Source organism: Oryzias melastigma, linkage group LG21 (assembly GCF_002922805.2).
Source record: "Oryzias melastigma strain HK-1 linkage group LG21, ASM292280v2, whole genome shotgun sequence".
NCBI lineage: Eukaryota > Metazoa > Chordata > Actinopteri > Beloniformes > Adrianichthyidae > Oryzias > Oryzias melastigma.
Window position 1 is genome coordinate 3,285,217 of NC_050532.1, and position 22,977 is coordinate 3,308,193.

Here is a 22,977-nt window from a genome sequence, read left to right on the forward strand (position 1 = left end):
TTCTCAAAGGACTGAAAACATACTTTATTGTGGTATATAACGGCATATATCTCACTATCGTGATATAAAATGATCCATATCGTGATGTATGTATTTATGATATTTTCCGTATCGGCCAGCACTACTTTGACAGATTAATAATTTTAAGGTGTTCAATTTTTTATTTTTCTATTGACCCTCTTGTTTAAATTTTACAGCAAGAATTCAGATGATGTGTATTTTTAAATAAATAAATAAAGCAACGCTACTATGCAAGTACAAAAAGCAGATTCAATAGAAAAAAAAGCCATTTTGGGGAGAGTAATAAAGAAAAAGGCCAGGTTTAATGTAGTGGAGGCTTGACAGGGTTAAAGGGTGGAAACGGACAGACTGACCTGAAGTGAGAACAAACATGGCCCTAACAAAAGCACAAAACACAGTTCAGGTCCAGCTTGGATGAACCGCACAATGGACTAAGACGGGGAGCGATCCTCCAGATCCGAGCAGCGTGGAGAATCTGTCCCACTTCTGCTTTGTGTTTCTCACTCTAAGCTTCATGTTGTATAGCGACACCCACCACCACCAAGAAAGTAGGTCGAGGATGAAAAAAGGAACGTGGGAGGAAAGAAAAGAGACAAAGTGACACTGTAAAGGAGGAAGGCAGAGAGGGATAATGCATGCATTTGAAGCTACCCGTGACCCTTGATCAACCTGCACACATCTGCCACCCTTTCTTTGCAGGGTGGGGGCATAACAATCCGCATGTCTTCACACGTCTGTTGGAACAGAAAGCAGGGATTTGGTCGGACGTGTTCAACCAGGAGCATAAATGTTTGGATTTTTCAGGTTGAGGACAGTCGTTACGCTGTTATAGACGTGTGACATTTTCCTGAAGCTAAAGACAATCTGTTAGCATTTAACAAGTGAACATCGGGGTCAGAACACTCATGAGGAACAAAACAACGAATTTCTCCAGAAATTTTACTTTGTAATTTAGCAATTAAATGCAACAATCTGATCAACTAAATCCTTCTTAAATCCATCTACCCTGCTCCAACTACAGTACAGTTCTTCACACAGAGACTTTGAATTCAATAAAAGAATGAAAGCTTCAGCCCGTGTCATTCATGGAGGGCAAATCTGGGTGAGGCGGAGGACATTATCTAATCAAGTCAGTTTCCAATGATGCAGTCCATCAATCTTGTCCTGGGTACACAATACAACGATCACACCCAGGAATAACATTTGATTGTGAAACTAGTGGAAGTTCCTATTATGACAGTGGAGGAACCTGAGGGCAGATGGGCTTTTGTTGCCCTCCTACAGAGTCAGCTGGGAGACAAACGAGCTGGGGTCAGGTGTTTCTGTGCAAATATTAGGAAAAGATATGATGTCTCTCAGTATCTAAACACATTGTGTTTAGCCTTTGATTAAAAAAAATGATGAGATAACTTTTAAGGGTATAAATATCTCAATGTCGAACCTGTTCAGCTTCACACAAGGGAAGAAGAAACATGCTTAGGTAGAAGAAAAAGTGCTGAAAACGAGGGAAATTACGTTTAGAATTTGCCAGTGGCTGGTTTATGGAGGGGATAAGCCAGTTATGGCTGAAAACCATCAGAACAAAAGATCATAGTTAGTTTCAGTCACCGTCTGCAACATTACCTACAGGGTAGTTTGAAAGGAGAACAACCACAACAAAGTGTTAAAAATGGAAAAGGTTGACAACGAGGTTACAGTAATAACATAAAACAAAGAAAACACAAAGGGGCTTTTATTTCTACAGACAACCTTTATCTTTTACTATGCAAGACGTTAGCATAACCCACACATGCAACAGTAAATTCTAAAAACAAGTGAAGTATTTCTATGAAGGTTGAAAGACACCAGTCTGTGAGAAAATGCCAAACTGAGATGTTTATCTTTGGGTTCAGGTAGCTCTGCTGACAGCTGAGTGTGTGCTGCAAAGCCTCAAATCTCTTCTAATACAGTGGAATGAGACTGTGAAAATATCTTTCAGAGTCTGGTTTTGCAGATTTTTTAGCAAACTTTTTTTGTACAGCACACTGTGTTCTGCGTCCTGATTGGCTGGAGACCTTTGTCAATTTCCTCCATTGCCTCTTGTACAGATACGTGCAGCTCCCCAAATCTACTTCAATCTTTGATCGCGATTAGACCTTCGTTCTCATTCTACATCTTGCCAATTGATCTTTTCTGTCAGCTGTACACAGGCCAGCAGTTTGACAGAAAGAAATCTTAGATTGCAATCAAATCTTTGTTTTTATTATATAACCCAGGACTTGACTATGAAGTTTTGAACTTTAAGAATTTAAACAAGAAAGAAAAATGTGAAAAAGTTTATACCTGTCTGAAAAAAGTATAGTACAGTGTAGTGAGGAAGGTTTAATCCTACAGATTTCACATATCACGAGTTAGAACGTAACCCCCACGATTAACAAGGGGACACTGCAAATAGGCACCAATGATTTTTAAAATTCAAATCACCCTGTTGCTTCTGTTCTAAAAGAACATGAAATTACCAGTTTTGTTCAACAACCCTTGAATTTTTTTTCCATGTTCAATTGTACCCCCCAGCCCCCGCCCACCAAACTTACTAAAGACAGATGAATAATCCTCTTAAAGAGAACTTGATACAGCAGAGGTCACCATCAGTAAACTCCAGTGCGGTGGGTAAAGACGTGAAATTAGTATTGAATATGAGAGCCTTGAACCGGAGTGGTGTAATCCAGCATGAGGAGAGATTATTATGAGAATAGATAGATGAACTGAACATCTGGGGGCATTTTTTTTTTTTAATCTTTGCTGGTGTTATGAAGGAAACACTCAAAAGAAATAGTAGGACCCTGAAGCAAACGGTTTCTATATCTGATAAGGGACTTTGTTTTTGGAAACATAATCCCTGCAGAACAATCAATCACAACAAGGACATGTTTTGTAAAGCTGGAAAGCTTGTTGGGACATGCGTCTTTACTCCTCAGGGTCGTTACGATGTTCGGAGGTTTCATTTACCGGAGAAACCGGGGTCCGTGTGGAGAATGGGGACCATAAATCATGGACGTCACTCTTATGCTACATTCATAAACACACTTCCACTTCTCACCTCCTGTGCGTCCCAGACCAACCTGCACCGCCGGGTTCAGGCTGCCCTCATTGTTGAGAAGGTGAGGCAGGTGGTGGTAGATGTTTGGCACCTGGAGAGGCTTTTTATTCGCAAGCTCCTTCAGTAGTTTCTGTGTTTCATCTAAAAAAAATAAATTATGACAGTGATTAATGAATGAAGCACCAACCACATAATTAAACATTAATTTGTATCTTTCTGAACTAGAAAACAACCCTTCTTAAGCATTGATTTGAATCCAATTGAGAAAATGCTTTTTCCTAAACCACAATTCTCCTGTCTGATGTTAAAATTGTGCATATAATACATATAAAGATGAATATATGCTGTGTCACGAACAAAAACAAGTTAAAAATGGTAAAACATTAACTGCTATAAGAAACTAAAATGTGTGTGTGTGTGTGTGTGTGTGAGGAATCCATGTTTCCTATTAAATAAGTCAATAAATCTAATTTAGTAACTTAATGGTCTTGTGATTCAAATGACTCAGTCAGCCTTCATGAAGTGGTTATGAAGTCTGACCTTGTTTAGGACGGTCTGAAGTCAACTATTCAAGTTTTCTGCAGTGCTATCAGCTCATGGGGGTCTGCGTGTGTCGGTCACCTGAGAAGTTTATGAGGGCATCTTTGCTGCTGTTGGTTTCAGCAATGGCTCTCCTGAACTGCTCTAGAATGTTGTTGAGCTCGGACGAACGCTGCAGGGTTCTGTGTTCTGCCACACGGAGGCGCTCTTTCAAAGCATGGAACTCCCGCTGGTATGCTATCAACTTTTCTGTGGCAGAAGAAGAAAGGTTCGCATTAGTAAAGAAAAAATAGTATGCAGCAAATGATTGGCAATTCCTGATTACGTAAAATGGTGTACAGATTTAAACGTCCCCCCTTTTGTTTAGCTTTTTTTTAAATGATTGTGAGTCTACATTAGGAAGAGCAAATCAGCATTAAAAGCTCAATGTAGATCTAACATGTGTTGTGCATTTGTGAGTACACACAAAGAAAAAAGGTTTTTGGCAGGCTTACATCTCCTGATGGATTGACTGTGCCCTCTCTCAGAGAACTGCACTAAAAACAAACAGGCTCTCTATGTCTACCTGGTTCCATCACTGACCGAGTCAGACAGTCCATCAAACCTGACCCCACCCCTCTTCAGCACAGAACCAGCATGAAGCTCATCCGACACTGTCATTTATCCCAAACCTCAGGGAAAAGGGCAACTTCAAACCATAAAAAAAAGACTTTCATCTTCACCAAAGTGCTTTGATCGTCAGCTGCTGCAATGAAACTACGTCTGTATATCACATTTTAAAAGAACACAGAACACTGACACGACACAGAAACAAGAGCAAAGACTTTCCCTTAAACTAAGAGTTTTCCTGTTAATCCACACATGTACATTCTGTTTGCTATCGTTTTAAAATATGTGAACCAACAGAGGAAACTGTTTAGTTCTGATTGTTAAATTGACATGAAATAGATGCAGCCAGCCAGTCCACCAGGGCTGTATGAATGAACAGATGAGCAAAATGCATTAACCAATTAAATTTACCAGAGCTCTGGAGTACGTCTGTACAATCTGATTATTTTCCACTGATCTCCAACACCGTAAGCAATGCTGGAAGGGCTTAGAGTCGCTGAGCTGCACAATGTCTCTTTTTAATCATACTTTTTGAATCTGACCTCCAAATACATCGGACATGAAAACACACAGTAAATCCATCATGATTACATGTATAGGAAATATTTTAATTTATCCATTTCACAATCAAAACAAAACCATTACATTTGAAAATTAGACGTAATTTTTTTTTTCTAGGGCAAAGATTTGTTTTAATAAAGGACTCATTGGACTTAAAAGTCATTCTCTGGTCATCTTTTGATTGATTTTGAAAGTGTTCCTATGGTCTTTTCATTGTGATTATGCCCTTTTTAGGCAAAATAATTACCAGGATCGGGTGAGTTGGCCAATAAGAAGCTTCTATGGCAGGTTGGTTGAAAAACATGTAGGACACCAACCCCCCAGGCCTGGATTCTGACACCTCTGCGTTACATCTACAGGCTTTCTCTCCCAATTGTATTTACTTTTTTTTGTGTGCTCCTGATTAACAAGAAATGCATAGAAATGCAATTTTAAGCTTAATTTACTTTACATATGACCTCCATCATGACAAAAATGCCACAAGAACAAAAAAACAGTAAAAACACAATTTCCAGTGGTTTTGAGTGTGTTCAAAAGAGACTATTTTGCCTGTGTTATAGGTAAAATTGGCTTAATTTTTTGCCTCACTTTTATAGTGTATTTGACATGCTCAGTTTTACATATCAATCCAAACATTTTATTATACAAGTTCTCCAGCTTAAAAGAATCAGTCCTATAAACAGAGAGATTTTGTCCTGACAACAGAAGAAATATATGTCCAAAGACGCATCAACGTGAAGTTCAGCTATTGAATCTTTAACTCTCCATTTTCTAATCATGGGTCGTAGTTGCTGGAGCCTATCCCAGCAAGTTTAGGGCAAAGGCGAAGTGGGAGATGGTGTGCCAGGCCATCACAGAGGAACCACACTCAATTCATGCCAATGGGGCAATTATGAATCACCAGTTACCTTTGCAGCCTAATAACAAAGCCAGAGTGCCCAGAGAAACCCCAAACATCCACAAGGAGAACATGCAAACTACACAGAGAAAGAACCCAACTGTGATTTGAACGAGGATCTTTTCGCTGTGAGGTGAGAGTGCTAACTGATAAACTACCGGAAAATCACCAGATGAGTCAAAAAGCAATCTGTGCACAGAGACAACATGCTTCACATAATAACGTTGTAATGCTAAGTGAGTTTAACACTCATTTCTGTTATTCCACTTCTGTTATCACCTGGTTTTCTGAGAGTCAGGTATAGTTTATGGACGAGTTATAATGATTCAATTTTTCCCCAATACATTTCTACCGTTTTTGGGGTTAAAGTTTTACTTCGGTTTGATACATGATTTGTATAATATAAAACAAAAAACAAAATTCTGAAAAATCTTTTTTTAATGATAATAAGCAATTAACAATGAAGAAAAGCCTTTCGGTTGGTTTAAAATAAGCTCTGTGTAATGTAATAAAGCAATATTAAATACATCAAATTTAGCACAACAAACGTGTTTGACACTTTCAACGTAAACATAGGCAAATGTATGCCGTAACAATGTAATGAGTCACAAACATTGTGTAATAAGAACAAGGAACATTGATGTTTTATCCCAATGCATCTGAAGGACTTAAGGCACCAACGCTTACGCCTAAACTTCTTCCTGTTACAACATCGCTCAGGGAAAAGCTCACTAAATGACTTCAGTGATCCTGCACCTCTTTCTCACTTGCTGATGCATGCTGCTGACAGCATGATCATGAGTGCTGCTGACCCAGTGCTAGTGCAGTCCGTCTGCATTAAAGGGAGACACTTGCGGCACTAAAAATGCACATTTATTTGTCAAAGTTTCTCTAAAACTAAAACACACAACCGGCTGATAATAGAAGGAAAAATAACACTTTGGACATAATGTTTTTATGATCTGAATAAAATGTGTGAGACATGGTGTGTGCAAAATACTGCAGAGAGGAATGACATCATCACTCTTTTCCAAGTACAGATTGAGCCACCCACTCTCAACTCAACTGCCTAAACATGTAATAAACTCTAATGTTCATTTGTAATACACCCTCAAAATATATATACCGTATTTTTCGGACTATAAGTCGCACCGGAGTATAAGTCGCAGGGGCCAAAAAATGCATAATGAAGAAGAAAAAACCATACATAAGTCGCACTGGAGTATAAGTCGCATTTTTTTCAAGTAATTTATTTTACAAACTGGTTGAAAAAACGATATTACATCATCCTGGAAGGTAAGTTATAACATTCATAAGTGAATAGAAAACAGGCTGAATATGTGTCAACACATATTCACATATTAGCATCATGAAAAAAACGAAAAGGTGTAGCATTTATATAACATAACAGTTTTATTTAACTATAGCCTCAAGAACTCATCAACTTTGTATCTTAACTGTAATTAATTGCACGCAATCTCACTCCATATCACTAAATCCCTTAAATTCTTCGTCCTTTGTGTCACGTCTGAATAACTAAAGTAAATAAAGTAATTGCATAGATCACCATAAGAGGGCACTCTAGACTTACGGTCCATATCTCATCTCATTAAAAATTCGTATATAAGTCGCACTGGAGTATAAGTCGCAGGGACATTCAATCTATGAAAAAAACCGCGACTTATAGTCCGGAAAATACGGTATATATATATAATAAAAAGAACTCCACCCAAAATAATTTAAAAGAAAAACATACAATTTTTTTTTTTTAAGATTTTCAACTACAAATAACATTGGATTGATTTAAATTACTCAGAACAAATAAAAAAAAAACAAATCAGGGTAAAAAAAGTGCAAGAATTGGTTTAAACCAAAGAAAACTGTAGAGACTTTAGTCACTTGTGCTGCTTTTCAGCATTGAAAGTAAGACAAAAGTGGTCATTTAGGAGCTACAATGCATTGCATGATGCATGCACAGAGTGCAGAGTGTGGTTCTCCACAATATCAAACGCTCATTTTCTCTTACAAAACAAAGAGCATTTGTATTCTATTCTTCACAGATTCTGACGCAAGAAAAAGGGATACTAGTTATGGTTAGATAAAATTTTGACCTTAAAAGTTTCACTGAACTATTTGATAATTAAGACAGAAAAACCAGCAAACGTTGATAAAAGAATGAATATAAATAACCAAAAAGCACTGAAGTTATATGAATGTTGATGGAAGTCCAAGAGCCTCTAAAGTCTGTAGGTATTAAATATCCATCTGTTTCATCTTTCCATAAACCAAAAAAATCTTCTTTCATCTTTGAAATACAGTCAAACACTTCCGTAGGATGCATAATTTAAAAATCTCAGATAATAATAAATAATCACAGATCTGCACAATCTAAGATAGATTTGAGACTTTTTTTCTTCACTCAATGTGTGACTTGACCTCCAACCACTGTTCTTCAATCACATCGTCATGATAAACTCCTGCAGACAATTCCTTGTCAGTGTGTTTACAAAAAATAAAAACCTGAAAGCACGGGCCGTCAAGCTCACTTCCCCCTAAACTTATCAGAGAAGGAACTCAACTATCAGCACAACAGATACGTTAACTTTATTTTTCTTTTCTTGAACGTCACTTGTTCTCTAAATGATTAAGATGGACATTTCTACCATTCACTCATCTATTCATTGCTTCTTATCTTCACGGGGTAAGGCTTTACTTTCTGGGGTATTCTTATTTGGTTTGTTAAACTGTCACAATGCTTGAATGAAAGCCAACAACTGCATATCAACAGGTAATAATAAACATCATCCAAAAGGACAATGTCAGCCTGGATTGCAACAGGAAGTTTTATTGTTTCCAGTTTGAGCTGAAAAAATGTAGAGATGTAAAGGTCAGGATACAGATATGGAATTGAAAAATGGATCTAGCACCGTGAGTAACAGCAGTATTGGTTCAAAGCAAGAGATGCGGTCAAGATTATGTTGTCAAAAGGTAAAGAACTGATCAGGAAGTAAAATATTTGTTAGTTTCTCTTCCTGTTGTATTGAATTTTTATGTACATGTGATGCAAGCAAAAAAGTGTCCAATCAAAATCCTGCTTCAACCAAGTTGGGTCAATTACAGTGGGCTGAACCACAGTGAGTAATGTGTGTTATGTGTGCTTAACAATAAACATTCAATAACCCTATTTCTCACAGTAGTGCTAACAATAACTGAATAAATTAATATGACACATTTGTGGTTGTTGATACGATTCAGTCGATATTTGTTTATTTTGGACAATTAAATTCACACGCATAAATCAACTTCAGCCAATGTGACTCAGAGATTCAGAGTTTTCTAAATTCCTTGTATTTCTTTCAAGATAATCAAGTGTAAATTAAATATGTGTAAAAACAAGTAAACAAGACTGAATATCAAATCCATTCAAATTTTAGTTTCATAGAGTTCAGCCCACTGTTTTACCACATCAAAATAATACAAGGAGAACATTATTAAAACATTGTACCACACTGTATGGTCACATGTCTTTGCTTAATTCAAAGAGTTTCCACACATTGGACTGTAATGATTGTTGATCTGTGTTGTCCGCTCTGATGACAGTCCTTTTAATGTTATAGTAAAATAAATCTACCTCCTTAAAACTCCTGTTTTTTCCATTCTGATGATAGGTTTAACTTCAACTGGTTTATGACACACATATCCGAGTCTACTGCTGCTGTCTATGAAATACTGAAGTCAATAAAACAGTGGAATCATGTAAATGCGGTTGATGTGCATACCGGTAATATCAATGTTCTTTTATTTTGTTTACTTAAACCAAGAACATAGCAAGAAACTAATTTACAAGGGAAAAAAGTTCTATGGAAAATGAAAATGATTTATCGTAATTGTAAAAACACATTTCCTCATGATATTTTTTCATAGCCAGATTAAGTGTAGTTACTTGGTAAAGTTATTTTTGTTTGTCATTCGCGTGTGCTGGTCTCTGAGGTTTAGGATTCCAGCGAACATAAAGAACGAATTTCACAGGAAAAGTCCTATTTGCAAGTCATCTGAATATGAAAAAAGTCTCCAATTCCAGTTGAACCAATACATAGTTACATATTTGTTTTAATAAAATCAAAATATGCATATTTTGAATAACATAACAAATTTTAGGGAACCTGGTGTGTTAGGATATTGGTTAAAAATGATTGATTCAATGATGAAGATGAAATGTAAACAACTGGATCTAGTCACTTGATGACCCAGTATGTCTATAAGTCCTGTGACAGTGCATGATGAACAGAGCTTTTCAGAGTTGAACAGTAACAACTCATTGTGTGGTGTCTGGGAATGCTGCTCAGACACAGAGACTGATGTATGAATGAATGGAGAGCAGTGAGTAGAAGAAGTGAAAGGCGGACCAAGAGCCAAATAGAGGATCTAGTCTTAACTCACAACTGAAAATAACTAATTAAACAGAGTACTGACTGTATAAGACAAAGAGCAATGTGTGCATTTGTGCGGTCTCTATCTGACTTTTTCACAGCCTTGTCAGCACCCACTGCCTTCTCTCTCCATCCTCAACCTCTTCTTATCTTCCTCCTTAATGTCTATTCTTCTTTCCTTTGCCAGCCACTTAGGGTTTGTCTGGCACAACGTCTCGCCTCACAAATTGAAACCAAGCATACAGACAAACATATGCAGGCAAATGCGAACTAAGGCCAAAAACAGGAAAAGAGCCAGAAAGCCACAGCCCAACACATCATGCAGCTATTCGTCCTCATAGCAGCTGCTTGTTCATTCATCTCCTTTACTGCAATAACACGTGCTATTTTTGGCCTATTGTGTTAAGAAGGACGTGATGATGGAAAAAAACCAAGCCTGTATTAACGCTGCGAAGGGACATGTCGTGTTCAAGAAAAGAGGAAGCAACTTTTGCAAAAACAATACACTTTTGGTCCTTGGTAGTAGTGAACTAAATGAATTCAATGATTTTGGCCATCAATGGTTAAAAGAACTACATAAAGATACTTTAACATAACCATCATTAAACAATGTGTTTCTACAGACAAAACATTTTACTTTTTTTTCATTTTTTTTTTACACACTAAATATTGTAAAATTTAAAAAAAATTGAGAAGAAGGATCAATTCAACTTTCTGCAAGTCTTTACCAGTGCCAAAAAAATCATTTTTTTATTCTTCAAAACATAGTTCAATCACTTGGGATAAATGCCAGACATTACCCAATTTGAGATATTGATTACATCTAGAAGGTCCCATCAGCAGCAGTAAAAGCTGCCAAAGCTCTTTCAATTCTTTGCAGAGGTCAGAGTAGACAACTATCAGATCAGTATCAATTCACTGTTAACCAATCATATAGTCTGGAATTGAGTTCAAAATCAACTCAAGTTTGTGTCATTTGTTTGTAGAATAATAAACTTTGATATACATGGTTTCATTTTTGACTTTTTAACTATGGTTTTCTTAAAAAAAAAGATAGGCTTTTACATTTGGTTTTATAAAAATAACAAGAAAGTATGCAAACTATATGTACATGAATAACATTTGTTCTATGCACAAGGGAGTTACAGTTCACTTGAGATAAAATCCACAGAGAAACCAGAGAATATTCTCTCACCGGGGGAATGGATGGGACTCCCAGTGAAGTACACATTGTGAATGTGGAGTGTTTAGACAGCTGACTAGCAAAGCTCTTCCTGACAGCAGCAAAACAAGCGCAAGAAAAGCGATGCCTGAAACTCAACATTCAAAACAGGAAGGAAAACTTTGTGGATAACAAATGGGAAGAAATTACCAACATTAACTGCAGCCTGTAGATTCAACAACCCAATTTGAAGATTCCCTAAACAATGTTGATTTTTCTTAGCTTCATACTATGCGCTCATCAACCATAAAAAAGTAGGGATGTAATAATTAGTTGGCTTAATCTGTGAACCGATTTATATTCCAATCTGTCTGAGACGAGCTGTTAAACAAATCAACCTATACCATTATGGAAGTGTTTAAAATTGCATAAGTCGATCTTTGAAAATACCATATTAATTGAGGTAGGGCAAGTTTATTTTACTAGAACATAAAAATGAACAAGTGCCAACACAGCAGACAACACAGATGTAATGGCAGCAAAAAATGATTAGCCATCATTACAGTCCAATGTGGGGAAACTCTTTGAATTAATCAAAATCATGCGACCATACAGTGTCATAGAGTGTTCTAATAATGTCCCTTTTTTATTAATTTGATGTGGAAAAACAACAGTGGGCTGAACTTCATAAAACTAAGTAGTAAATGGATTTGCCGTTAAATCTTATTTACTTGTTTGCTTAATTTACACTTGATTATCTTGAAGAAATACAAGAAATTTATCTCTGAGTCACACTGCTTGAAGTTTTAGTTAAGATCTCCTGGATTGATTTAGGCCAGTAAATCAAATTTTCCAAAATGAACAAATAACTGAATCTTATCTCTAACCACAAATCACAATATGAATCAAATCATTGTTAAAACGAGTTATTATAGCCCTACAAAAAAAGTACTTATTTTTTCGTCTTACCTTACATGTACTGTTAAAAGTATTGTCATGTGACCCACATTACCAAAGCCTTTGGTTCCAAACAAACCCTTTGGTTTGTTGTAAAAACATTCATTGTAGAGCTGAAGTAGCTTGTAACGACATGACTAAATGTTCTTTATATGTGCTATTTTGGCCTCAAACAGAACTATTTAGAAATATTCGATGAACATGTTGACTAAGTAACCAGAACGACCTGTCTTTCTATTTCATTATGTCATTTTTATCGGGATGCACCTATACTTTACCCAAAATAGAGATATTTGTTAAATATTTCAGCAAGTTATTCCCTCTTTTGCTGTTAAACAGTTTTTTGAAGATTTGTCATGTTTTTAGTACAACGTTTTACACTGCAACAGCTGGGTCCAGATAAACATTTTATTACTTTTCTGATGTTTTTCTTTGAAGGTGTGACTCCATAAAAAGGAAAACGCTCTGTCGGTCTGAAGAAATAAACCACATTCTCAACAGATTCTATTTGTGTACTGAGAGGAAAACGGTTTTTGCTACAGTCTTCTTGGCTGTAAAGTAAATATCATTTTATACTGATCCAACTTGCTGCTTTTATCAATAGTCTATGTTGTGTTCAAATCTATCACCAACATTTTAAAAAGTGGGAGAAATTACTAAACAAATGCAGAAATTAACAACAAAAAAACACCTAAAACTGAAGATACAAAGCAAGTGCAAAGATCATTTGCTTTCAAAAATACTGCAGATGCTAATTTTGTCACAAGAAGAGAAGAAAAGGAGTTTAAAGCATTCATTTCAAAGATTACGTCAAATATTTTTCAACTTTTCTGTCTGTTTCAAAATAAAATATGAACATCTAAGTTCTCACCATACATGGATTCCATTTCAAACCCTAGATTAATTACTGAAACCAGCTTTGCTTACAAATGTACAATGTTGAGCTTTCTGAAACCCCATAGATTGGTGGGATACTGTGGTACACTGCCTGTTAGAGGCTACTGCCTGCAAACCCAATGCTAATCTCTCCCACACATTGAACCTTTAATAGGAGCAAGGCGCCTTATTGTTCAAAGCCCATGTTCTAGAAAAAAAATGTAGGTAACAAATAACAAAACTGATTATGGAGTATATCTTCTTACAGTCTAAGGACCCATTTAGTACAGGTTACAAAACTTTTATAAGCAAAGATTGAAATTGCAGCTCCAAATAGAACCAGCTCAGTGGCCTTGTGGAAGAGTGTCCGTCCTGAGATTGGAAGGTCGTGGGTTCAAATCCCGGCCGAGTCATACCAAAGACTTTAAAAATGGGACCCAGTGCCTCCCTGCTTGGCACTCAGCACTAAGGAGTTGGACTGGGGAGTTAAACCACCAAATGGTTCCCGAGCGCGGCTGTGTCAGCAGCTCACCGCTCCCCCACAAATAGTGGGACTTTAACTTTAACTTTTACAGAGTCAGGCACTCGATAACCTTGCAGGTTTTGGGTGTTAAAAAGAAGAATAAAAATAGATGTCTGCTACATACTTCGGGTAATCTAGTAAGATAAAATAAAAAAATCAATATTTTTCCAACTTATAAGACACTAGTTTCATCGTAGGGCAATAAATTGATTCCATCGGTTAACTCCAATTTGCTGTTTAAGAAACTTTAATTTTGGGTAAGTCTAGATTGTATTTTTATAGCTCCCTGGTCTCTTGGGCTTCCGTTGTTGTAGTAAAGTCAGCCCGCCCGTCTCTCGTGACACACAGACATTAGGATAGAAAATTGTTCTCAAAAAAGTAGTTTCTTCTTCCGTTTTATGGAACTGAATGAGAACAGAATACTGGTTCGGTTTTGTGGCTTCTGGCTTGGAGCAACATGCTGCAATATCTGTTTGAAGGCTGTTGCTTCCAAAAGTGGGAGTACGACAGATTTGTTTCAACACATGAAACGGAGACGCTCTGTCGAGTGGGAAAAGTGAGGTTCTGTACGAGATGCTAAAGCTAGCAGCAACTCAAAAACACCTGACGCATTGTTTTACAAGCGTTTTTACTGTAGTTGCACTTTGAATTCGGGTCAACTTTTAAATGTGGTTTTAAAATAAAAAATACAATAATATAATAAAATAAAATGTAATTTGGTGTGATTTTTTAAGGTCATATTGACCAACCTTTTATTTATTTATTTTTTACATTGGGTTTGTAATTCCTAACAGATCTTTAAAATTTAACAGGGGTATCATCTGGTTTAATGGATAATGCATTCACTATAGGTTATAAACAGCTCAGAGATCATAAACTCCTCATGTTTGTCAAAAACAAACATCAATTCATCACAGCAGTAGGCTATTTAATGAAAATACATGTCACTAAAATCCCACTCCAATCATCTTTTGATCTGTTTTCAAAGCATTTCCACTGGTCTTTTAATTATAATTATGCAGTTTTTAGCCACAAAAAAGCCATTTTCAAGGACATCGCGTCTGCAGAGCGGCAGGAGTTCATTAGAAATTCTCTAAATTGTGGGTGGGACTGTTGGCATGGAGTAAGCCTACCCTCAGTGCCCATCATCCACGTGTTTACATGCTCCCCCACTGCTTCACAGCCCCTCACACACCGCCAACCTAACATTAGCGGTAAAAGTGAAACTACTGAACAATACTGGAGCAATCCAACTGTAAAGTTTTGCACCAGATTCCTGCTCAGACGAAGGAAACAAAGACTTACATGGATCTGGCCTGCCATTAGCAGTTTCTACATCACAACTACAAGCCTTTTCAAACAGCGCTTTGTCGTCTGCTTCTGATTCATAAAAAATGAAAAAATAAATACTCCAAAATGAAGTTTGTTCTTTATATATGTCCTCCATTATCAGGAAAATTCCACAAGAACATCAAAAACATCATTGTCATTGACTTGTGTCGTTAACCTGTTGAAGTAATTAAATCATTAAAAAAATTAAAAACCATGTCCTTAGCTGTATTAACCAGCTTGCATTAGGGGTATTTACAAATGGCCTTTAACAACCCATTCTACTTGTATTTCAGTCATCCTAAATGCAGCGATGACCTGAAATGAGGTGCATTAGGTCAACCTCAAATCACCAGACCAAGCTAATGTGCAGCCAGTAAGCTAAACTAAATAAACAAGGGTAGTTCTAAAGGATTGGGTAAGCCTGTAGTATTTGCACATAACTGATAAGCAGACGAAAAGTCCCAACCCTCCTCACGCAAACAAAGAGTTACCCCCCAAAACACCCTTTGAGGCAAAAGTCCAGCCCAAAAAGACCGGCTTACAGCTCAGAACAGGACCATCTGATTGATGCTTTTGAGTTTTATTAGTGTGAAGCAAAGTGCTGTTAGATAACTTGCAACTGTGTCAGATGTTGATTTAGTGCTTAGATTATCTTTACTTGACTTATGTCATCTGCTTGTCCTCTGCAATATTATTAGGGGATCATAAGTCTTCAAATGGCAAATTCCTCCCATTTTTATATTTCACTGCTTAAATTAAGATGAAAGTTTTTAAGAAAATAAAAAAGACTAATATCATTTTAAAACAGATAAACTCACAAACAAGAGAGAAGCTTGGGGGTGTAAAGAAATAAGGAGATCCAGGAAGAGTGAAACACATCAACCACATTCACTCAAGTCCTTGGCAGGACATGTGCGGGAAGTGGGGGGGTCCTCTTACCTTTGCCGTTCTGCCATGCTGTGTACCAGGAGAGGCTGAGGAAGGAGGTGAAGAAAACAATCGCAGTGGCCACAGTTCCATTTCTGAGCCTCATCTCATTTCAGCGATGCCTATCCTTGGCTAAGTGTCACGGACCCCGGAGCTGCCTCTGCCTGCCTGCCTCCCTCCCTCCGTCCGTCCGTCCGTCCGTCTCTCACGGCTTCAGGATGTTGAGACGGGCGTAGGCGAAGACATAAGGGCGCGCCAAACCGCAAACAGTCCAGATAGCAAAACTGGGATGCAGACTTTTCCGCTGAGAGGCGATTTCTACCGTGTGGCCCCCCGTCTCAGAGCGTCGCTTCTTGTCCGTCTTCTTGGAAGTGAAACCTGCTCCTGTACGATCCAATGGCGATCATACCCGGGTCACCTGATTGTCGAAACGGTACAGCTTACATGGTCATTCCCCCTCGGATAACTAGCAGCCCGGGAGATTCATTCTGATTTCCCAAATAGCCTCGTTAGCTACAAGTTAGACTAGATATGGCATATCAAGTGCTTTGGCTGATCTTACGCGATAGGCTGGTTCGGACTCTGACGGTGTCCGCTAGGCGACGCCTCAAATCACGCTGATTCTGCTGTGACTGGCCAAACATATACATGGAATTTAAAGGGGAAAAATAAATAAATAAAATAAAATTCAGCGTGCTCCTCGCTCAACGTCATAGGTAAGCTAAATGTGTAACCGGTCGGCTGCGACACAGTTAGGCAAACCGAATTAGCCGTCAAGCTAACATTGTACCCTCTCTGTCTACAGTGTGTAAAACCGAAGCTGCCGACGCAAAAAGCGGCTCTCTGGCCTGTTTATGAGCGGCAGTTAGCTTTAATCTTTTACCTCTGTTTACAACAAACATTAAGGCAATGTTACGACCCGCTGCCTCCATACATTTTCCTAAATATCTACGCCAAAAACGTAAACTAACTCACAGCTTCCACCTGTCACGTTTGATAAGCAGCAACCACTTTTCCGTTATACATTTTCAAAATAAAGGTACTACCGTTTCAGCTTCTGGGATAAACCGGAAATGCTGCTGAATTTAAAAATTTAAAAGCCTTCTTCCTATATGTGTCGTTTTATTAACTTAATATGAAAAAAAACAGTACTTTCATTGTTTCCCTTTATCAAAAAAAAAAAAAGATTTGTTTTAAATAAATAAAACATAACCTGCTACGTTGTGCAAAAATAAGTATTAAAAAGTCCCAATTGCCTTACAATTATGATTTTTTCAGATTAAATAAATCCTGGACACCAAATTAGGAGTTTCTCTTTAAATTATATTACTTTGAACGTTTCCCCCAATAATTCACTATATTCAAAAATTATAAAAAATATCAATATATTTACTTTTAGAGTTATGTTTTATAAAAGCTTACGAATATTTTTTTCACAAATCCTTTGAGCAAAGATGAAATGGTAGAAAGAAAGGTCCCCAAGGTTCTAAAAGATGTTGGCTAAAAAGTGGTTTTCATCGTTCATTTGACATAACTTTTACAAAAACAGGTACAGTTGGATTTTATTTTTTGAAGTATATTAGCAAGTCTGCTATAGACCATGTACCTGTGGTGTAGTTGGTATACTAAATTTACTTCTTCAGACTAAAATTGGCACATTTTAATCATACCATAAAATGTATTCTAAAAGTAAGCTTCAAGTATACTGCCTGACTTTTATTATAACGTATATTTGCACACTTATCAAACTAAAAGGATATTTTAATTAATGGAAAAAATGATGTAAATTAACCATAAATTGATTAGTTACAAACTACAGCTAGATTTAATTTGGATCAGATTGTTGAGAGTCATTACAACTTTGCCTTAACCCCAAAATTTATTTATGCTTTTTCTTAAAATCCTTTACCCAAAAAGTAACTGTACAATAAAATAAAATTCCCTATCATGGGATCAATTAAACTTCTATCCATATAATTTTTCTGACTCTTTTAATTAACACTCTTTTAAAATGTTACAACTTCTTCTTTACTTTCAAAGTAAATTTTATCTTGAAGATATTGAAGACTTTAAAGTCTAAAACACCCATTGCAAAACGTGTTCCTCATTTAAAAGATTGGTCAACTTTGAAATGATTTAAAACATTTTTAAATACATAACAGCTTTGCAGCTCATCCACAAGGTTGCTTTGACATGAAAACAAACAGATTTTTTAACAGTACAAGATTATTAAAGAAGCAGTGTTGCAAGAATAAATGAGCAAACAGTTTTTATTACTTTCTTTGTTTAATTTTAATATAGTTGTAAAATTCATTTGTTTTGAAAATGTACATTACATGTTATAGTTCATTTTTAATACTTTATTGAATATTAATACATTCATGCATCATCAGGCACCATCCTAACAAGGATTCTCCTCCTCTCTCAATGTAGTGTATGTTTAGATACTTTTCTCCATCATTTTCCCCCTCATTTTGAACATATATGAACATGACAGAGAGGTTTTCTTTGCTTCGCCTGCTTTGTGAATTCTCCCGGCTTGTTGAGTGTTGCTTGTGGTGCAAAAAACCAGAAACGCTCTGCATGTTTCCATGGATCATCATGTAAGGCAAGAGTGAACCTCAGAAGGGTGTCGCTTTGAAATAGTCCTCCACTGGAACGAGAGACACTCCACCGATCCAGTCCTGCAGCCAGACCTGAACCAGATCCATCTTCATGAAAAACCACTTGTGTCCCACAGGCCACTTGGCCATCACGGGATGTCTGTCAAGAAGATGCACGCGAGAATGAATGTGGCGAATGCAGCCTCAGCAAACTGCACCTGCTGCTAACTAGGTTACCTTGAGAACATTGCCTCCTTTGCAAAAGCGAGCTCTTCTGGGAGAACTTCGACCATTTTGCCTGTCAGTGTCAGACGAGCACACCTGGGATCTTCAGGATCATACATCATCTGCCTTTAAGCACGTAAAAAAAGCTTATTACGTAATCTGCTGCTATTAAAAGCTTTAATTAACAAGCAAAATGTAGTTGCACATCTAAAGCAGGTACTTCAACCAACAAAAATGCACATTTTGGACTTTTGTCATTTACTCAAAAAAATTTAAGCTTAATTTTCTTAATATATGTCCCCCTTCATTAGAAAAATAGCACAAGAACATGTTAAAAAAACATTATTTTCATTTTTAAAAGTAAAGTGCTGGAAGACCAACAAAAGAACATCTGTCTCGTCAGCTCATCTGTCATTAACTTATTTTACATTATCAGTGTACACAAGAATAGTTAGGTTTTTTGGTCTTCTTTAACACTTTTATCTTTTAATCAAAACATGAATAAAAAAGTGTGTGTAAATATATATTTGTAAAAGCGTACATCATTTTTTTTTACCAGCAAGTTCACACTGACCTGCAGAATTCTCCCTCCGCCTCAGAGAAGGTGAGAGAAGCGTACGGGTTACTTTTCAGGTCTGCCACAGTGTTGTCCATAGGAGTCACATAAAAATAGATGACTCCAGTGCTGTTGTCCAGAGGTCCATCGCTGACAGAAAAGATGTTTCCAAAAGGTAGGCCCTTGATCTGAGTGAAAAATCAACAAAAATAGAGACAAAAACAAGGTCTTGCTAATTAATTTAACCCCAAATGTAAATGTTTTGCTCGTTTTTAAGGAGAATGACGGAACTTCAGGATATTTTGTGAGGAAATAATGGAAAACTGAAGAATAATTAAATGATAGCTATGTAAAACAATAAAGTATGTTAATTGTTTTAATGTTTATTTTAAAAAAAATGACTTCCTGTATTTTATTACCCTAATATCTTAGTTTACGTGTACTTTTAGATTTAAAACAAAAAGTAAATAAACAAAAATGACCATTTTAAACCATCTGATTACATACATTTTATTTACCCCCATTTTTTAATATAACTATTTACCTGGTAAGCTCTTTAAAATGAATTGTTTGGGAGGAAGATCTAGCTAAATCCTTGATCCTCAGGTTCTGCTTTCTTAAGGATATCTATTATGAGAACTGGGACTCATGGCAAGGCCTCTTTTCAATACTGTGGTTCTCATCTGTGGAATAATGTACCAGAGGATGTGAGAATTTCTGCATCTATTGAATTTTTTAACTCATACAATTAACTTATTTTATTTATGTATTTATTTAGTTGGCTTTTAATGTTTATAATCTGTACATTTAATCCCTTCTATGTTTTAATCTATACAGTGCCTGTGTTTCCTACTGTCTTATGTTCCTCTTTTGATGGTTGTTTTAAGTCTTTTGTGTTTTATGACTGAAAAGAAAGTTTGATGTAAGGAGCAAAAAGAAAACATACTTGACCTTAAAATACCTTTGATTCATTGTGTTGAGAAAAAAAATGTTAAAAAATCGAAATTGTCACTTTAAAACTGTGAACCGAATTGTAGCTTGACTGAATCGTTACATCCCCACTGGACAGCTCAAACATTGCTCGCCATTTTTGATGTGCCACTAATGTTAGGGTGTAAAGGGCTGTAAGTTAGTGGGAGAGAGTGTAAATGGAGAGCTCTCAGCTATGAGGAGGGGAAGGGGGTGGGGTTTCTCTTGTCCACAACTTGAAGGTGAATTTCTAACGAACTTTTGCAGCTCTGCAGAAACAATGTCCTTGAAAACAACACCAACAGAGGATTTTTTTTGTTTGTTTGTTTGTTTGTTTCTTATGGTTAAAAACAGCATAATGTAAAGACCACTGATAATACTTTAACAATAGACCAAATAATTTTTAGATTGGAACATAAAATGGAAACTAACATTCTGCAAAGCTCCGTTGTCTGATTGTTTTGACTCTATTTTTTCTTTTAGATTATAAAAAACATTTTCTTCTAAAAACTTGACTTTTTTGGCCTCTTGGGGCTTCCGTAGATAGTTTACATTAAGAGCAACATGATAAAATGTGTCTATTTAGATGTCAAAATAAAGAAGAAAACATCTGGAACACACAGGTATAAATTAGGACACCCCCACAGTTCTCGCGTTACCTTGTCTAGAGTTGAAATAGTGGCTAAGTGTCCCCAGTCGCTGTAATGAGCGATGTATCTGGCGGTTCTGGCTGTCTCCTGGTGAGGAGGAGGAGCGCTGCTGCCAGCCTTCTTCACCTTCTCTATTCTGTATGAAAACAGACGAGAGGACTGCCGCGCAGCAGCGGCGTCCCCCTCGGCCTTGGCCTGTTCTCGGGGGGCCTCTATGCTGTCCCCGAGGACGTTGGCTTTCCACAGCCCCGCTCCGTCCACCAGCAACGCCGGGGCGACCTCCTCCGACAGGTCCGCATCGTCTACGTCCACATCGTTGGAGGACACCACCCACGACACGGAGCTCCTGAGGGTGTAACTCTGTCCCAGGCACAGAAGGCAGGCGAACAGAGCCAGAGGGAAGCAGCGGGGCCTCATGTCATTGAGCTGGGGTCTCCTCCGCCACAAACTCTGGTGTTTGTTTACAAACTGCAGCAGAGAGAAAATTCTACAGCGCCCTCTGCTGGTGGGCGAGAAACGTCCCAAACTCCAAAAGAAGCAGGTGACAACTCTGCCCAAACTCTTTCATTACCACGTCACATTATTATTTTAACTTGTGAAGAAAAAAACAAATATTTTAGAAATGTAGTGTTTTATTGATCTGAATTTCCTCGACCATCACTACATGCACAAGAAATGGTGATGCTCTCTAGTCGTTTAAAAGAGCATATAAAAGTCAGGGTTAAACAAATAAATCTAAAGTCAAAATATAGACTGTATTGCAATTTTTTACAACCAAATATTGCACATGTCTGTAAAGATACACTGTTGTTTTAACATTATTATTTGTTGATTAATTTTTAAATATAAATGCAAATATTTTGAGGATTTTGTGTGTCTGGAAAAAAGTTGGGGGTTTGAAAAACAATGTAAAAATATTCTGATGCTTAGAAACAGTTAAAAGCACATGGTGTGGGCACAATACAAGGATGTACGATAAATACTAGTTTGTGTAAGGATAATGAAGTAAATTCTTAACAATATTAACCCAAGATTGTAAAACTAAACATGGATAGTTGTTTATATAAAAGTTACTTTTACATATACTATTATTTTATATCGATGATGACAATTTTTTACAATTATAATTATTATATTATTGTCATCATAATAGTAAAATTAGCTATTTTTTAAAAAATGACAGGCTTTAATAAGCCAAACCTTTGGTGGTTCTTTTTCATACACACTTTTTTTTCCAAACATGTTTTAATTATTATGTTCTATAATTATATTATATTATATTATATTATATTATATTATATTATATTATATTATATTATATTATATTATATTATATTATATTATATTATAAAAAACATTCTAATCATTAGCATGTTTGAAAGCAATCCAATAAAAAAGTACAAACTAAGTTTTTTTTTACCATATCTAAAAATAATCTGAAACATTGTCATTGCTTACTCTCACTCCATCTGATTAGACACACGGCAGCTCTTATTTTTCTTTAATCAAATTTATAATGGCACTTTGAGTAATGACACCAATTTTGTCCTATAAATAAAAACTATGTGCACTAACAATTCCTCTAAATATTTCAACTTCATGCTCTTGTTTTCTTAACTCTGATGATGAGCAAAAGGCTGTTCATCCTCAGCTTATCTCTCAGATTTTGAAACAGACTCAATTTTTTTCTCCTTTCTTTCTGTGGTTGCTTTGTGTTAGAAAACATTGTTTTAGGCGTGGATATTTATGAAATAGTTCACATTTGTCGTACTCATAGTCATATAGTTGGGGAGCCTACAGTGGAGGTGAAGGCTGGATGTGGTGTAGAAGTTTGAGACCCAACCTTTGATGAATCCATCTATTAAAGCTCTTTAAAAATAGGAGGAAACTGCTGACACCAGTTCGCAGTCGTCATTACAATACAGCTGAGAGGCTCAGAAAGTCTTAACTCAATATTATGCTGAAGTGTGCACATTTTTCTCATACACGCTGGAAATGAATTCTCTAAAAACTCTCACGAAACAACCAATCAGGCTGGCCAAATGCTACATTTATGTGC

At 36.7% G+C, this 22,977-nt stretch overlaps 2 protein-coding genes across 3 annotated transcripts in view; both read right to left on the minus strand.

The window, feature by feature from the left end:
• mgat4a (alpha-1,3-mannosyl-glycoprotein 4-beta-N-acetylglucosaminyltransferase A) overlaps positions 1–17,275 on the minus strand; it is a 30,558-nt gene extending 13,283 nt beyond the window's left edge. The window contains exons 1-4 of one of the 2 annotated variants that reach the window (XM_024286493.2): positions 16,891–17,275; positions 15,928–16,333; positions 3,722–3,889; positions 3,101–3,241 (exon numbers count right to left, since the gene is read on the minus strand). In XM_024286493.2, the coding sequence (XP_024142261.1) occupies positions 3,101–3,241; positions 3,722–3,889; positions 15,928–16,021 (403 nt within the window). In that variant the 5' untranslated portion in view covers positions 16,022–16,333; positions 16,891–17,275. Of the gene's footprint in view, positions 1–3,100; positions 3,242–3,721; positions 3,890–15,927 lie in introns of both variants that reach the window. The other variant, XM_036209625.1, reaches the window with a different exon arrangement.
• Positions 17,276–18,179: 904 nt separating this feature from the next.
• creg2 (cellular repressor of E1A-stimulated genes 2) lies at positions 18,180–21,433 on the minus strand. The gene is made up of 4 exons (XM_024286209.2): positions 20,928–21,433; positions 19,318–19,487; positions 18,756–18,869; positions 18,180–18,678 (listed from the first exon to the last, which is right to left on the minus strand). The coding sequence occupies exons 1-4, from the start codon at positions 21,333–21,335 to the stop codon at positions 18,537–18,539; spliced, it is 834 nt and encodes a 277-aa protein (XP_024141977.1). The 5' UTR covers positions 21,336–21,433; the 3' UTR covers positions 18,180–18,536.
• Positions 21,434–22,977: the final 1,544 nt, after the last annotated feature.

Excerpts from the sequence above, each read along its gene's own strand:
- creg2 (XM_024286209.2), bottom strand. The coding sequence starts at position 21,335 with ATGAGGCCCCGCTGCTTCCCTCTGGCTCTGTTCGCCTGCCTTCTGTGC. Across the intron at positions 19,488-20,927 it reads CTATTTCAACTCTAGACAAG|ATCAAGGGCCTACCTTTTGG; the intron begins GTAACGCGAGAA and ends TTTTTCACTCAG. Across the intron at positions 18,679-18,755 it reads AAGGAGGCAATGTTCTCAAG|ACATCCCGTGATGGCCAAGT; the intron begins GTAACCTAGTTA and ends TCTTCTTGACAG.